At 38.7% G+C, this 16,284-nt stretch overlaps 2 protein-coding genes across 2 annotated transcripts in view; one reads left to right on the top strand and one right to left on the bottom strand.

The window, feature by feature from the left end:
• tmlhe (trimethyllysine hydroxylase, epsilon) overlaps nucleotides 1-754 on the bottom strand; it is a 10,550-nt gene extending 9,796 nt beyond the window's left edge. Inside the window, exon 1 of the mRNA XM_089016276.1 lies at nucleotides 1-754. This exon is cut by the window's left edge and continues 166 nt beyond it. The gene's annotated coding sequence lies outside the window, so the exon portion shown is untranslated.
• A 5,927-nt stretch (nucleotides 755-6,681) lies between these two features.
• On the top strand, nucleotides 6,682-16,177 carry mpp1 (MAGUK p55 scaffold protein 1). The gene is made up of 12 exons (XM_089016275.1): nucleotides 6,682-6,944; nucleotides 10,298-10,426; nucleotides 10,519-10,597; nucleotides 10,792-10,877; nucleotides 10,964-11,032; nucleotides 12,305-12,501; nucleotides 13,092-13,192; nucleotides 13,262-13,342; nucleotides 14,145-14,225; nucleotides 14,305-14,507; nucleotides 14,704-14,778; nucleotides 14,857-16,177. Exons 1-12 carry the CDS (start codon nucleotides 6,822-6,824, stop codon nucleotides 15,031-15,033), a joined length of 1,401 nt encoding a protein of 466 aa, XP_088872401.1. The 5' UTR covers nucleotides 6,682-6,821; the 3' UTR covers nucleotides 15,034-16,177.
• Nucleotides 16,178-16,284: the final 107 nt, after the last annotated feature.

Consider the following 16,284-nt stretch of genomic DNA (forward strand, 5'->3'; position numbering starts at 1 on the left):
TGCACAGCACCGCTCTCACAATAAACCCACCAAGTTTCTGAACTTTTGATGCAACTGTTGAAGCACTGCGAATTCACCCGGCACCGACTCACAAAAGCGTTCATTCGCAGCACCGCTGTCTCATGTCTTGCGCTTTGCTTCCTTTCTTTAAAATGTGTTTCCCGTTGCACACGGAAAGCGTCACCTGGCTTCGATGTTAGAATTTACATGCGATTCGAATCGACAACTTAGTCCTGATGCACACTGGGGCGCGCATACTGAGCGAATTCGCAAACACAGTCCATAAAACCTGCAAGAGTACTCCGGTTTAAAAGGCATTTTGTGGCATATTCTTAAAGACACAGGCCCAATTTCTTTTACGAATGGCCTTTTAAAATCACGTGTAACACGATTTTTTTATTTAATATTTTTTATACCAAAGCGGATCTATTAGTTCATCGTCATGGTTGTACTTTGTTTGTTTATGTATCAATAGTTGTTTTAGTCGTAGGCTATTGGAGTTGTAGGACAGTAACATTTTGGATTAGTAGTACAGTAGTCGTATTGACCAGAAGATGTCACTGTTTTTACCTATCCATAGAGCGCCGCCACCAACTGAAACAAAGTTCAAGACAGAACGTCTTGTTTGACTATTTAGACTTGATTTTTTTACTAAACAGCACACGTTTACCCAGAAAAGGGGGGCTTGCATTTATTTTGAAATTCCGAGAAAAACGTTCAAGACACGTACAGTACATACAGTGCGATTCAACACAGGACGATAAAGCGTTCATGGTCGGACGTCAACTTTCGTATTTTATGTCAAATCAGCCTTTAGTACAGGTATCCAAATAAAGATTTGTTTGCTGAACACCCGAGGGCATTCTTTGGTGGTCATTTGGGATCAAACCCATTTTTGTTTGGTTGCATTCTGCGAATGCCATTCTGCAAAATTCTCTGACTTCAAACTATTTGTCCTTGTCCTTGTCCTTTAAGTAACACCCAGACCAAGAGCAAAATCTTGCAATGGAGCTTGTTTTATGTGACGAACGTGATCGGCGCATGGGATCGACAACAGCGGCTTGCTAACCTCAGTGTCATTTGGATATTTGAACTACTATCGCGAAGACGGACGACGAGAACCACTGTCACTGGATATTTCTTTAGGTACCCCTTTCCAATCTTTTGAAATGTAATGCACACGTGTTAATGGCTGTGGAGGCTTGCACTGCATAATATAGTACGATCTGTTGTTTGAACAACAGAAAAATATGTACGTATATGTCATAGAGAGACATCTTTTACCAGATGAAATTAATCACGGGAGTAAATTTCACACATACACGCTTGTATGAATAGTGTAGTACAAGCAACAAAGTAAACTAAAACAAAAAGCATGGGTGAATGGGTTTAAATATATTTCAATCTAAACTAAACCAAGGAAATGCCTTTTAAAAATCCAACATTTATTGAATATTGTAAAATATCTGAATTAAATTAATTTCGAATTAATTTCCTTTTAATCTTGTGAGGGTAAAAAAATCCTGAAACCTGGAGATTTACATCCTCTGACCTTAGAGACATATCTTTTATCCTCTTACTGTGGCAAGCCGAAAGAAAAAGAAGACTTTATTTTAAATTGTTGTTAATTCAAGTTGCTTTTTATTGTAATTCTGAAATGAAAATAAAATACTGTATATTGAGAGCATGTGGTTTGCAATTTACACCACAATATTTGCTTTAAAATTGAGTTTTTGTCAGATATCTAGTGTGCTGGTCTCAAAGTTAAGGCCCATGGGACAAATCTGGCTCACCATATCATTTTATTTGGCCCGTGAAAGCAAATCAAGCTTGTGAAATTCCATGATGCTTGCTAAAGTCTGAACCAAAATTTCAAATGGTCCCATGTAAACGGCAATAACAGCCATTAATTTGGATTTCAAATTTGAAAACGAGTTATTTGTTGTGTGCTCTTATATGTAATATATGGAGGGCATTAAGCATTCTAATGGCTTCCCCAAATTCAAAATGGCCCTCGAGAGGAAACCATAACTACAATGTGGCCGGCCGGCGGCAAAAAAAAAAAAATAAAATAAAAAAAAATAAAATAAAAAATGAGTTTGACACCCCTGATCTAGTACAGTAGTACATTAAAATGTACCTCTTCAAAATTGACCCTTTTCTTCAAACATATGGAAACTGATATTATTCCCATTCTCCAAGGTCTAAATTAGCTAAATATGCCAGTTATTGTGATCTTGGACCTTGGCTATACCTGCCTCAAGAGCCATGTAATTTTATTGTTGACGTATTTCAAAAACGCTGCAAAATTTGGGATATTATGTCCTCATTTTCATTGTAGCTTTCCAGAGGTTGATGCTATAGCATTGAAAGTGGTACCAAATGAAGGCTAAAAAAATTCTTGAATATGGTGGTAAGCACAATAAAACACATGAACACATGTGTAAATTTTAGCTAATTTTAATGCACAAACAGCTGGGACACTAGAAAAAAATCAGTTTGGTATTATGATAGCACTGCACTGACACATATATTGCATAAGAAACTGTCAGATAGGATGTTATTAATACATGTATTATCACTTGTTGAATGTGGCTTTTTTGAAACGGTCATTTTTTTCCTGTGGTACTCCACAACTCCACAACAAAGTAAGCAGCATTTTTGCTCTGGGTCAGTTGTGATCTGAGTTGCAAAGTCACTCATTAGTTTCACACCTCTCTCAGCCACATCATTGGTCACTTTCACTGACCTCACGAACTTCTGTGCATTCCTGTAGCTGTCATTGTCTTCCTAGGTGTCAGCAGGAGTAGTGAGCCAGTCACATTTCACTCGAAGAGCATCAAATAGAAAGTGAGACTCTAGCCCTACCAGGTCTGTGAGAACTGTAGCTGCCTTGATGGCAGGAAACACTGGCACAGCTTGACTGCGAGCTTCTCTTTTGCAGACTTGGTCATGCTGGCATGTGAACTGAACAAGGTGAATGGCACTAGTTCCCAACAGAGGTTGCCAGTTCATAGTCATACTGCTTGTATTGCAGCATGTTCTTCATAAGCTGGAGGTCATTGATAAGTGCATCAGCTACAGATGTGGTGGTCACCCAGTGGCTGGTGTAGAATAAGGCCAGGAACTTGTTCATCCTCTCCAGCTTGAAGATAGTGTCTGTGTTGTATTTTAGTTCCTTGGTAAACATGAGCATCTTCATACAGTAAATGTTCCTGGCCATCCAGCAGGCTTGGTGAATGGCACCTGGCTTGGCCCAGTGGATACCTCGAGGAGGATCCTCACCAAGCAGGATCAGGCACATCTCTGCCACCTCACTGTAATCTGCCCTCTGACTTGCTTCCTCAAGGAAATTGCTTAAGACTGCAATTGTGCTTGTCTTCTTCTGTTTCAAGTCTTGCTCAACTAGGCCCAGAACTCTTGGGCAGTCCTTAACCAACTTGTCCCACTTCTCTTTCACATTGCTGAACATTGGGTTGTCCGGACTCTTGACCTTACTAAACACAGCCTCCAATACACTTCCAATTATTACCTCTGATATGTGATGGCGACATGCGAAGTAGAATATCTTTTTGCCTAGTTTTTCTTCAATTAGCTTCACTGCACCCTTGTTGATGCCACTGTTGCTTGCTGTGGTATCAAATACCAAGCCTACAATGTTGACTGTGAGACCCCATGTTTCTATTAGTTCCAATCTAGCATTACACTGTTGGATTCCTGTGGAACTTTCTATGAAGGGCACACCAAGCAGCTTCCCTTCTTCATACTGTGGAGTACCAGCGACGAGCACTGCAAGACTTTCCACCGGGTATCTTTCACCAAGAACATCCCGTAGAAGTTTTCCATCCCAGTGTAGTGTGCAGTAATCTGCCGGACTTTCCTTGAAGTTATAACTTTGGCACAAGTTATGACGAGTGTTTATCCTATTTCGTCTTGTAGTAGAGGCTGATATAACAAAGTAATCAAGATGTGCGCCTTCTGCCTTCAACTCTGCAGACACCATGGCTGTAGTCTGGTTGTGAGAAAGTGACAACCGATCTGCAGTGCTACAAATCTCTTCACTGGTCATAACTGAGTGTGGAAGTGTAAGGTTATCGGACTTGGTTTTGATGAACAGCTCGGTGTTGTCTCAGTGTATTCTGAACTCTCACTAGTACCAGAGCCTTGACTGTTCTCTGGGTCTTCATCACTTGAAATTTTCCCGCATTTGGTCTAGTTAGTGTTTTAATCCTCGCCATATTCCAGAATGGCAAAACGACATCCACTGTATCATGGGCTAAAGACCTATTGTCACTGTTGGGATTATCATTCCTCAAATGCAGGAAATACTGGAACACCTGGCGATTAGTAGGAAGTTGAGAGCCTCTGATGCTGGAGCTGGGTTGCCCAATGAGATACACATCACTGAATGACCTTGTGGCAGGAGTTGCCACCTTTCTTCTCTTTTCAGTAGGTTCATCCCGTTCGCTTGTATCGCTGACCACTTTCCCACAGCGTAGTTGTCAGTGACGTGAGTTGAGGTTCATGGCTGGTGAGGCACTGACGTCATCACAGTCAGATTTACAAACATATGAACTCTGCAGAGTAGCTTATTCACTATTTGATTGGCAACAGTTAACGTGTTTTGTTTAAAATGTCATGTCAGCATTCATTATATATACAAACTGTAGCATAAAAAAAATAAAGAAAAACGTTATTATCGTGTTACCGCTCCTTCTGAAGAAAGGCATCGATAACTTCTTTGTAGAAGCCTTCCTCATATTTCTTCAGTTTTAAAAGTCTCTCTGTGTCAATGGAGATCACTGCCAGTGAAGAATGTTGTCCTTGATCAGTTGTATGTTTTCAGTCTTTTCAGTGCTGAGAATGACCGCTCCACTGATGCTGTAGTAGATGGAACGGTCAGCACGAGCTGGAGCAACTCTGTCACCTCAGGAATAGTTTCAATGAGATCCGTCTGGGCCAAAAAGCTGAGAAGCTGTCTCAGAGATTTACATCCATCCCTCACTGTTTGTGAGCTATCCAGTCCGGTGTTGGTTTTCCTTTAACCTGGACTTTCGATTGAAAGTCCAGGTTATAAAATTCTTTCAATTTAGATATGTAATCCTCCATTCTGAAAATAAGGTCAAGCAACACGAAAAAATGACTGGATGGTTGCACTTAACTTGGTAACTGTTTACTATAGCTCGCTGTCACTAATTCTATTATCGTGCAGCCGAGGAGTCGTAAGAAGAATCTTTGGAATCACCAGCGCCCCCTGTCATGAGGCAGGAGAGTGTGCCTCACCTATGCAGACAGTTTTGATAAAAATAAAATAAAATAAAATAAACACTAATATATAATATAATAAACACTGTATTACAGTGTTTATTATATTACAGTGATTGTACAATATACACAATACAATAATATACACTAGCTAAACTGTAGAAATTTAGTTTAAATACTAAAAGTGTTCGAACACTTTAATAGCGATAGGCAGAGGGACAGCAATGCGGTCTCACTGCAGAGCAAGCATCACAGTTAGCATAGTCATTGCACAATCCATGGTGAGGCTCAACCGGCTGCTGCCTCACCGCTCGTCTCTACTTAGTATTTGAACGGTAAATGTGAAAATTCAGCAATTTAAAAAAAAATCAAAAAATGGTGAAGTTACATGGAAAAGAACTTTAAAGTACAAATCACTTAATAAATATAACGGTTTAATTTATTTTTTCATTTGACATTTCCGTGATGACAGGTGAGGCATGGCCTCCCCTGCCTTCCCTGACTGCACGTCACTGGTAGTTTTGTTCCAGATGCCATGTTGTCAGCAGTTCACAAATCTTAACAAATCTGCTTTCACTTACAATCTGAAATGAAGAGATAAAACATAATTAGTGATAATAAATTATATACATGCATTAAAAGTAACATTTTTGAGATCAAGTTATGTATTATATGATGGCATCCTTTCCAAGCATAAAAAACATATGTTCGCGCATTAAAATTAATTAAAATTAACACAGGTGTTCATGTGTTTACTACCATATAGAAGAAAATTATATTAGCTTTCATTTGGTACCACTTTCAATGCTATAGCATCAACCCCTGGAAAGCTACAATGAAAATAAGGACGTAATATCCCAAATTTTGCAGCGTTTTTGAAAAACGCCAACAATAAAATTACACGGCTCTTGAAGCAGGCATTGCCAAGATCTATGATCACAATAACTGGTATGTTGAGCTAATTTAGACCTTGGAGAATGGGAATAATATCAATTTCCATATTTTTGAAGAAAAAGGTCAATTTTGAAGAGGTGCACTTGCATGAGTGCACGGTGCTATCTGTAGTTCCCCAAGAGTCGCATATATCAAATTGCCTCTCCCACCCCCCTCCATGCCACCCATTGTTACCAATCCCTGTTCTCGAACACGACTAATACGAGCAAGTGTACAAATGCAAACATACAACAAACAGCCTTAATATGAACAATGACAAGACAAGTCTACGGGGGTACACTGGGGAGGGTCCCATTTAACTTCATATTTAAAAAATCTATTTAAAGTGAACATTCAAATTTGAGATCTTGTAGTGAGCACGTGAATGCAGCACGAGCCAGCCCCTGTTTACTTGTTCTGCCAGCTGTCTCCCCGCAGTGGCTCTCGTGTCGAACGCCTGCTTCCGATCACAACCTTGGACCCTGATCAGAGTGACATTATATCATCGGCTTTCGTTATCAGCCGTTTCCGATCTCGCAGCATTTTTTTTCAAGCCAGCCTCTCGCGAACCTTGCACAGGGCAGCAAATCGGGTTCGCTGTTTTTCTCCCTTCTTCCTGAAAAATGACGTTAAAATCCAATAAAAACGATCCGACTGACATATTGGAGCCTGTGGACTCCGTCCGGACAGCCCTCTCCGATCTCTACTTAGAGCAGCTTCTCCAAAACAAACCAAAGCTTGACAAGGTAAGTTGTAGCTTTTGCATTTCACCTTGAAATACTTGGATCTTTCTGTTTGCTTCAGGGGATGTGGTGCATGCAGCACATGACTGTTGTTTTGTCTTGGTTGGCGGAAAAAGTGGGGACGGAAATGTTTTCGTTGTCAGATATGTCGTAGAAAGACTCCATTTTGCTGTACAATTTTGGTGGCCAAGGTGAACACCTTGACCCCCAAAAGTCAAAGGGTATAACGATCGAATTAATATATTTTGTTGAAAGCTGAGTCACCTACACTACGGTACACACTCAACCTAGGATCCAGCAGACATGGCTAAAGCTTTCCCACTTCTGCAAGCGCTTTCCAAAAATCACATGGAAATCATGTGACAGCTGAGGGGTAAACACGTTTTGTCATAAATAATCTATGTTCATTGTTTTGTGAAAACGTCATCATCTTTTGGTTGGTTGCTCAGTGAACTTTTGAACATAGCGTTGCACTCAGAGTAGGATCTCTTCAGGCTATGAGTGATTGTTGACTGAATCACATGGTGTCAGTCTGTCCAACGAATACACAATTCATTTTTAAAATACATTATGGTGTTTTCAGACTGGGAGATTATGTTAAGAAGTAGTTAAAAAGGTCTGTTTGAACAGATCGATTGAAATTGCCAACTCAGCACTGAGGTACATGGGAACGTGACAAAGGAAGGAAACTTTTTTTTTTACCTCAGCACTTTTGTCTTCTACTTAGTGCTGATTTAGTAAGTGAGGTAGTCACACTGCAGACAGCTGAGCATAATGGTGATCAAAGGTCACATCTGAGTTGTTAGGAAATAACAAAAGTCGACGAAGCAATACCCTGGCAAGTATTGTGACGTCAGCATTTAAGTAGATTATTTGGACCCCTTGAAGGGAAAATGCGAAAGGAAAAGAAGATTTGGAACATGTTTTTAGGGTTACTGTTTATCACAGGATAATTGAGGGAAGGGTTTAACCCAATAACAATATTATTAGTCATCTTAAATTCCAGCTGCATTTTTGGCCAACTGTTGACAATCAACTTTTTAAACAAATCTGAAGGCAAAACAACATGATCAATGACATTCATCATCTTAACTGTAAATCTCTTTTTATGTCAATCTAGGTTGAGAGAGAGTTTGCTCTCGTGTTATCAGAGATAGGCTTTCATGTGAACTCGGTATAGATAGTGGGCCAGGAAGCAGTTGCTTTTGACCAAATTATCAGATCCAAAAGGGCTGCCTTTCCTGAAGGCTAGTTGTTTATCCTTTAGCTGTGCCACACCCAACACGAACATTTAGAAAGGGCCCTCTCATTCCACTCATTGTCAATCATCACCTATCTGTGGATTGCAAGGGCCAGTATCGAGCATGAATGACATTTGCAGAACATTCCCAAGTTTTTTTTGTTTCAACAGGCTCTTGCTTATTCGCACCAAACAGAGTTGGGGACTAAAATAGTATATTTGTGATTTGTGATTTCACACTCTCATTCGATCTCCTGTTGTACTGCAAATATTTTCCTCTGTCACCCATCTGTTAAACTCAAATAGCACGAGACTGGGAAATAAATATCACGTTGCATGGAACTAGATGTCCACTCAGTCAACTCTTGACTGCATGTTTAAGAATATGCTGAAAAATGCCAATGAGATGAAAAGTATGGAGTTTGGTTGTGGTAGTAGTTTATTTATTATGAATGGTGTTTTCTGTTTATCTTAGGTAACCTCAATAATAACTCCCAATTAGTGGCTTTTAATTTTTTAGAACAGACTGCAGCACGCCTGTGACCCTCGTGAAGATGAGCGGTTCAGAAAATGGATGGATGTATGTATGGATATTTTATGACCTTGCCTGAAATGTCCAACCCGCTCTTATGTCATCCCCTGTTGTGTTAACCACCGCTAGGGGGCATACTTTCATGGCATCTGGGATTCAGTCTTCTCAATATGTCTTAAAGGACAACCGACACCACTTTTTTGTTTCCTAACTGACACCAGAAAAACGTTTTATAGCATCTAAAATACCCAAAACACGCAGTATGATATTTTAGTCAAATGCAAAACACCAATAAAAATGACTTAAAGTGTGCTGAAACTGTAAAAAAATTGAAACCGGAAGTGGCCAGTTTCAGAAGGTCCCGCCCCCTTGTTCGTGGTGTCACGCCAAGACGTCTTGCCTTGCTCGAGAATCAAACCAATGGCTTCAGATTCGGAGAACATGCTTTCTTGTTACTCATCCTGTTATGAATATGATTTAAATAGTTCTGAAGAGGAAAGCATACATGTTTGCAATCGATTAAATAATTTATTCCGTGTCATTTTGAGGCATGGGGGAGGGGGGGGGGGAATGTCGCACCCAAAAAAAGCAGAAGGCGACAAAGCTCCGTGGAAATATCCTCAAAAAATTTGTCACAACACGCAAGGATACACCATTGCGTTATTTATGTGTTTTCCTTCTAATTTCACCATCAACACGGATCAACACGAAGTTTTTAGACCAAACAAAGGACCGCAAAATGCATTGACGTGATGAAAGGACTGCAACAGTGTGTCCTTTCTCGGTCAGGGGCATTCCTTCCGTGACGTGACGTCAGGACTCGTAACCAACTCAAAAACAAGACTTCCGGAATATTCAGCGCGAGTCTTAAAACGTAAAATGTAGCTATATGCGGTGGAATCTTTGTAAAATACACTCAGTAGAAGTCATTTGAAGTGATTTTCAAAATTATGGACACAACCTGTCCGGAGGCGTCGGTTGTCCTTTAACCAACATTAAAAGATAGAATTGATTTCAATTTTTATGTAACTATTGTTTATAGTTCCAACTCTCTGTGAGATTGTCATATATTATCTTATAGTCTGTTATCTATTAACATACACAGCCATAGAGATAAATCTTTGATTAAAAGCCTTCCTGTTTGTCCTTTGGAGGGAGTGGGGCAGGGGGTCACAAAAAGGGTTTCGGTTTTCAATCATGTTGATTTCAGTTCATTTAGTTGTCAGATAAAGGTCATGAATTCGGGTCTGACCTCATCTTTTCACCATTTTGAATATAGTCCTAAAAATTATTATTTTAAAATAGTCATCCAAGAAAGTACTCAGAATTTACTGCTGTTGTCCGACGGGGTCCCTTGATGATACTGATGGTATCCATGACCACACGAACCTGTTGGACCACATTATTGGATGTGTTAAATGAGGTGTTATAATGCTGGGTTAATTTTCAACCGATAACGTGTTGAAACACATAGCAAAAGGCTTTCCCTGTAACTTTTAGGAAAATTGCCTCATGCAAGATGCTCTCTTTGTTTTTTGCAGTATAATGATACATTGTTTATATCTCACTTCTCTTTTTTTGCAGGTAGCCATGCAAACCTTTGAGAATAAACGTGCTGAGGTTTATACCAATGGAAGTGCCAAATATGCGAATGGAACCGAGCTGACCAAAATGAAAGAAGTCATGTTTGAAAAAAATCCATCTGAGCCAATGGTACATTTTATATTTGCAAGACAACAACACTTTTTTAAAAAGAAAAGTATGCATGATTTCCCTCATTTGTCCCTCATCATCTTTGTCGACAGGGGGTCACTCTAAAAATGAATGACAAGCAAAGGTGCACAGTGGCAAGAATCTTGCACGGAGGATTTATACACAGACAAGGTAGTAAATCAAAATTGACCTGCCAATGGGGTGTGGTTAAAAACCATGCTGAGAGTGGTGTAATGACATTTTGAGATATGGTTGTATTTTCCTCAAGCTCCCGTAAGGTTTCTGTAGATGAGAATCACGGTACTTGAAGAAAAGGTGATGATTTTCATACATTTAATTTCTTCCCTTTTTTCCCGTTTTTCCAGGATCCCTGCATGAGGGGGATGAGATAGCAGAAATCAATGGCAAAAGTGTGACTAACCAAACAGTCGATCAGCTGCAAAAGATTTTGGTGTGTGAACACTTAATTAATTACTGCCATTATGAAGAAAATTACGGAAAACGCAACAATTAAACTGTAATCTTTTTTTCCTGCAGAAAGAAACAAATGGAATAGTCACAATGAAGATTGTTTCCAACCAAAAAAGTCACTCCAAAGCTTGTGAGGTAATAGTGAACCTGAAAATGTGCCTCAAAACAGTAATGTTAGTTTGAATGTAAAATATAATAGTAGTTTGTATGTTTCTTTCTTCCCTCTAAGTACCGTTAATAAGATCATATTTCCTCACACGTATAATTCAATGGATGTATGAATACAAAATATTTTATTCATAGTCATGATTCATACATTTATTAGTCAGGATATCAATTTCAGTGACTTTTTGACAGTTCATAATTTTCAACAGGAATGTAAAATGTCAAACTGAATTCAATATTTCTGTATCAAATTTGATCCCGCTCAGTGCGATTCTTTGGCAAGTCAGAAATGGGTCAAATTCATTTGAAATGTAGTTTCATGTTCAAGCACACTTCATTGTTTTGTCTCCCTGGAATACAAAATTTTATTAACTATTTGGACTTTATAAAACTTTGTAGAGAGCCATACACTACAGTGAGTTGGGTTGACCGTAAATGTTTATTGATGAATTCATTACCAATCAAAATGAAACATCTTTCGGGAAAGAACAGTATTCAAACAGTTGGATTGGATGTACCTTTATTCGTCTCACAGGAAAGGAAAGAAAGAAGTCGAAAAACAAAATACAGGAGCTGCTGGAAAGGCAGCCACTTTCTCGGTGCCATCGTGAAGTCAAAAAGACAAAAAAAAAACTGTAATAACAAACAGATCAAATGTTCTGCATCCCCCAAACACTAAACGATTGTTGTCATTTTTAGCAAAAGCAACAATGTACCGCATTTTCCGGTGTACAAGGCGCACCAGCGTATATGGCGCACCCCAAATGAATGGTGCATTTACAAAGGTTTTCCATATAGAAGGAGCACCGGACTATAAGGCGCACCTACAATGAATGAAAAAAGTGTTCGAAATATAATATGTAAAAATTTCCAAATGTAATGTACATCGCATTATAAGGTGCGCCAGTAGAGGCCGGGGTTATACACTACTTCTTCTATAAGGAAGAAGGACTTCTAGAAGGACTACTTCTTCTTTTGAAGAAAATCGAGGCTTTTGGGTGCGCCTTATACACCAGAAAATACAGTACTATTCGATTTGGCACATATATAAATGCAGTATTTTTATCCTGTATGTTATTGTATAGAAATAGCATTTGTTTGTTTTTGTTAACACTGAATGTCTGTATCCACTCTACCACAAAAGTATATACAGTATTATATTTCTGTTACACACTGGCAAGATACAAAATTAAATGTACTCCCCTCCACTTCCAAACTCAGTGTTATATTCTTGATTTGCAGACGTACATGAGGGCCCAGTTTAACTACGACCCCTCCACCGACGAGATCATCCCGTGCAAAGAGGCCGGGCTATGTTTTCAAACTGGTGACATCATTCAAATCATCAACAAGCAGGATCCCAACTGGTGGCAGGGAACAGTAGAGAGCAGTGCTGCCAATTACGCTGGACTAATACCGTCGCCGGAGCTCCAGGAATGGTTGGGCACATTGATTATTTCATTTGAATTTCAGAATTTTGAGATGATTAACCTTAACATTTTATATACAAACACACACGTGCACATACCTGTAGTAGCTTGCCAACGTGTTCGGCTCACTTTCTCTTTTTTTGACCTTTTGCAAAAAAGCCTAAGAGGGCAGAATATACCTTTGCAAGCCACTGTTTCTAATCTTCATAACAACCCTCAGATAATAAAAAAAAGCCATTATATAAATGTCATAGATTGCAAATGTGTTCCTTTATGGGCCTGTGAAGCTCAGGAATTGCCCGGATGAATGGCACATCAATGCTGCAAGAATGAGTAATACTGCTTTGAAATACTTTATATCTTGGTGAACACAAGAAAATGCTTCATAATTTGATGATGATAACATTCAGCTGAGTATCATAAAAAAGCCTGAAGTTTCTTTTGGCCTGTATTCATTTTTGCATTGATTTAACACATTTTTTTGTATGTGCTCAGTATTGGTATTTCATACAGTTAACACGTTTGGGACTGTCTAGGGATTGACACAATTGTGTGATCCTCATTTCAGTAGTGTGCAAAAAAATTTGTTTCCCCGACAGGAGAGTGGCGAGTAAAAGCAAAGCCAAAGACAGTCAGTCCTGGAGCCCATTCGGAAAGAAAAAGAAGTGCAAAGACAAGTACCTGGCTAAGCACAGTTCAAGTGAGTTCACCACTGGGAACGTGATATTTGTCCATTGTCCAGTTTGCTCACAACCAAATGTTATTTCAGTTTTTGACCAGTTGGATGTGATATCTTATGAGGAGGTTGTCCGACTCCCTGCTTTCAAACGGAAAACTTTGCTGCTCATTGGTAAGTTACCATCCTCTGCCAATTTGTAAATTTCAGACCTGTCAACTTTAAAGTTTTCCCCATATTTAGTTTTTGTTATCATTTCAAATAATTAATCCTCAATCGTGTGTGTGTGTGTGTGTATGTATATATATATATATATGTGTATAGTATAGTTTTTGCTGCGTACGGTAGGATTTATAAAAGGATTTATAAAAGCGTGACGTTCACGATTGCGGTAAGTTGTTTGCATTTTGGCTTGTGTTAGCGTTTTGTATCATTTCAAATAATGTACGGCGAACTACAACTTTTATACGGAAATTGTAATCACTTACTGTATAAGGGCAGCTATTAGTCATGGTTGACAGGTATGAAATTAGCTTTTTTCCACCAATCCATCAAGTTTCTAATCAGCTCATCCTAGTTTTTTTTTCTTCATTGTCGTGAAAAAGAATATTCTTAAAATGGCTGCTAAGTTGAGATTTAGGATGACATAAACATTCAATGCAGCGTAAGAAACCGTAGACTCTTCTTTCATCACAAGAAAAAAAAAAATCATTCCGAAGTTATATAGGTCTTAAGTTATCGGCGCTTGAAATGGGGGCAGTTGTACAAAAGGCGAATGCTACCCCCTCGTGGGAGGGAAAAACCTTGCCAGGTCTGACAAGGTTTCGGGAATGGCATGTGAATGAGTTAAAAGAATAATTAAAAGACACTGGCATGCAAAAACATTAATTGACATATTCTCTCCGAATTGACACATCGTAGTACATGTACGTATATGATTTAAATGGCAAAATGTGTTTTGAATTTGATGTTTTAGGTGCGCCTGGTGTAGGCAGGAGCCACATTAAAAATTCATTGCTGACCAAATATCCGGAGAAATTTTCTTATCCTGTTCCACGTAAGTCGTACAGAAGACCAACCAATTTTATACACCACCGATATCCTTGCGTTTCACACTTCTAACTTGACTTTTACAGATACCACCAGAACGCAACGGAAGGATGAAGAGAATGGGCAGGAATATTATTTCATCTCCAATGACGCTATGACCAAGTGCATCTCAGAAAATCAGCTGCTTGAGTATGGCAGCTTCCAGGGAAATATGTTTGGAACCAAAATCGAGACCATCCAAAAGATCCATGAACAGGGCAAAATCGCACTGCTGGATGTAGAACCACAGGTTTGTATTGTACTCGTTGGGCTCTCAGTGACGACTGAATTCCATCCCACCACATTGAAAATGTAATTGATGTGTGTCTCGTCTCTCTTCTTAACTATGCTAACACATAAACAAAGTCATAATTACAGTAGGGCCATGCAATATTTTTTTTAGCTCATAACCATACCACTTCATTCTCTTCTTCATTTGTTGGCAGACATTGAAGGTTTTGCGGACTGCTGATTTTGCCCCTCTTATCATCTTCATTGCACCCACCAACACAGCTCCTCAGGTGAGCCATCCTCATTTTAATAGCTGACAAGGATATTTTGACTTCCCCCAGCTAATCTTCTGCATTTTATCATCCTAGACGGAAAATCTGACAATGATCCAGAAGGAGTCCGATGCAATCCTGATGGCCTACAGACACTTCTTTGATCTGATTATTGTCAACAACGATGTTGACGAGAGTGTCAAAGTCGTGGAAGAAACCTTAGGGAAGGTCACCTCCACTCCGCAGTGGGTGCCTGTGTCGTGGGTATACTGATAGATGTGAGACTCCAGCGTGACATCTTATTTGTTTTATTTTTTTAAAGCAGTGCAATATCACTTCTTACACAAAACCTCAGAGTTCGTGATATCCTAAGTATAAATGGGGTTTAGTTTTGTTTATCGTCAGTCACTTTTTTTGCATGTGTGTGTGTGTTTAAAATAAAGCAATATTTAGAAAGATTTATGTAGAACGGCTGAGAAACTCACCAGGATGATTCAATCAGTTATTTGTGGTTTAGGCTTTTGAGGGAGATTTTGTTGTGATTGTTGTATTGTTATTGAATACAAAATAGGACCGTAACTGTGAAGAAGTCCACCCTTTTCAAATCATTGGAGTTTATTATCACATCATAATGTCATAATCTCTTCAGTTATTTACGACAGAACATGAAACTGTTTGTTCAGTCGCGCACATGTACCTTTTCTCACAACCTTTTTACGCAATGAAAACTTGACATGTCAAAACTGCTACACAAACTTTGACAAATACAGTAAAGTCTCGTTATATCGATATTCTCGGGAGTCGGAAAAAATATCGATATAACCGGACTATTGATATATCCGATCCTGCGGCATGTAAATTTTCTCCTTGCGTTCATAGAAATAGTATTGTAATAAGCAGTACTATCGATATAACCGATATCGATATAACGAGACTTTACTGTATTACATTTCACAGCTTTATTGCAAATGCTTGTTTGATTTAATTGAATGTTGAGACACTGACCAGGAACCTTTAACATGTCAGATGTAATATAATACATATAGTATCCAATGTCAGTGGGGACAAAAATCATTTTAATAGCACAGTTAAATAGGATTCAGACTTTCAGAAATTATCATTTCCCTGTATTGACTCAAAACCTGTATTTCAAAGTTGATAAACACAAAAAAAGGTGCAAGCATGATACATTACTTTTTTCATCTGCTACATAATTGATATAGTCATGGTATTATACAATGTATTTTCTTGATCAATTCTATCTATTTTGTGCGAGTATGTTTTCTATTGCATTTGTGTGATATCACTATTTGTCCAATAATTTTCTGGGGATTTTGTGTAATGTATTAAAAATCAATTTGCTTGATTATTCATGACAAAATGGGGCCAGTAATAAAAAAGCAATCAAGACAAATAATGTATTTAACTTATTCAAGAAAACAAGTAGCATAGCGGTGACCCAGTGATTTTAACATACATATCATGGCTTAGAAATTTGGGGTTAAAATCCAGGTTTTTGTCTTA

Source organism: Hippocampus bargibanti, linkage group LG16, assembly GCF_051943395.1.
Source record: "Hippocampus bargibanti isolate YZ-2025 linkage group LG16, ASM5194339v1, whole genome shotgun sequence".
Classification (NCBI taxonomy): domain Eukaryota; kingdom Metazoa; phylum Chordata; class Actinopteri; order Syngnathiformes; family Syngnathidae; genus Hippocampus; species Hippocampus bargibanti.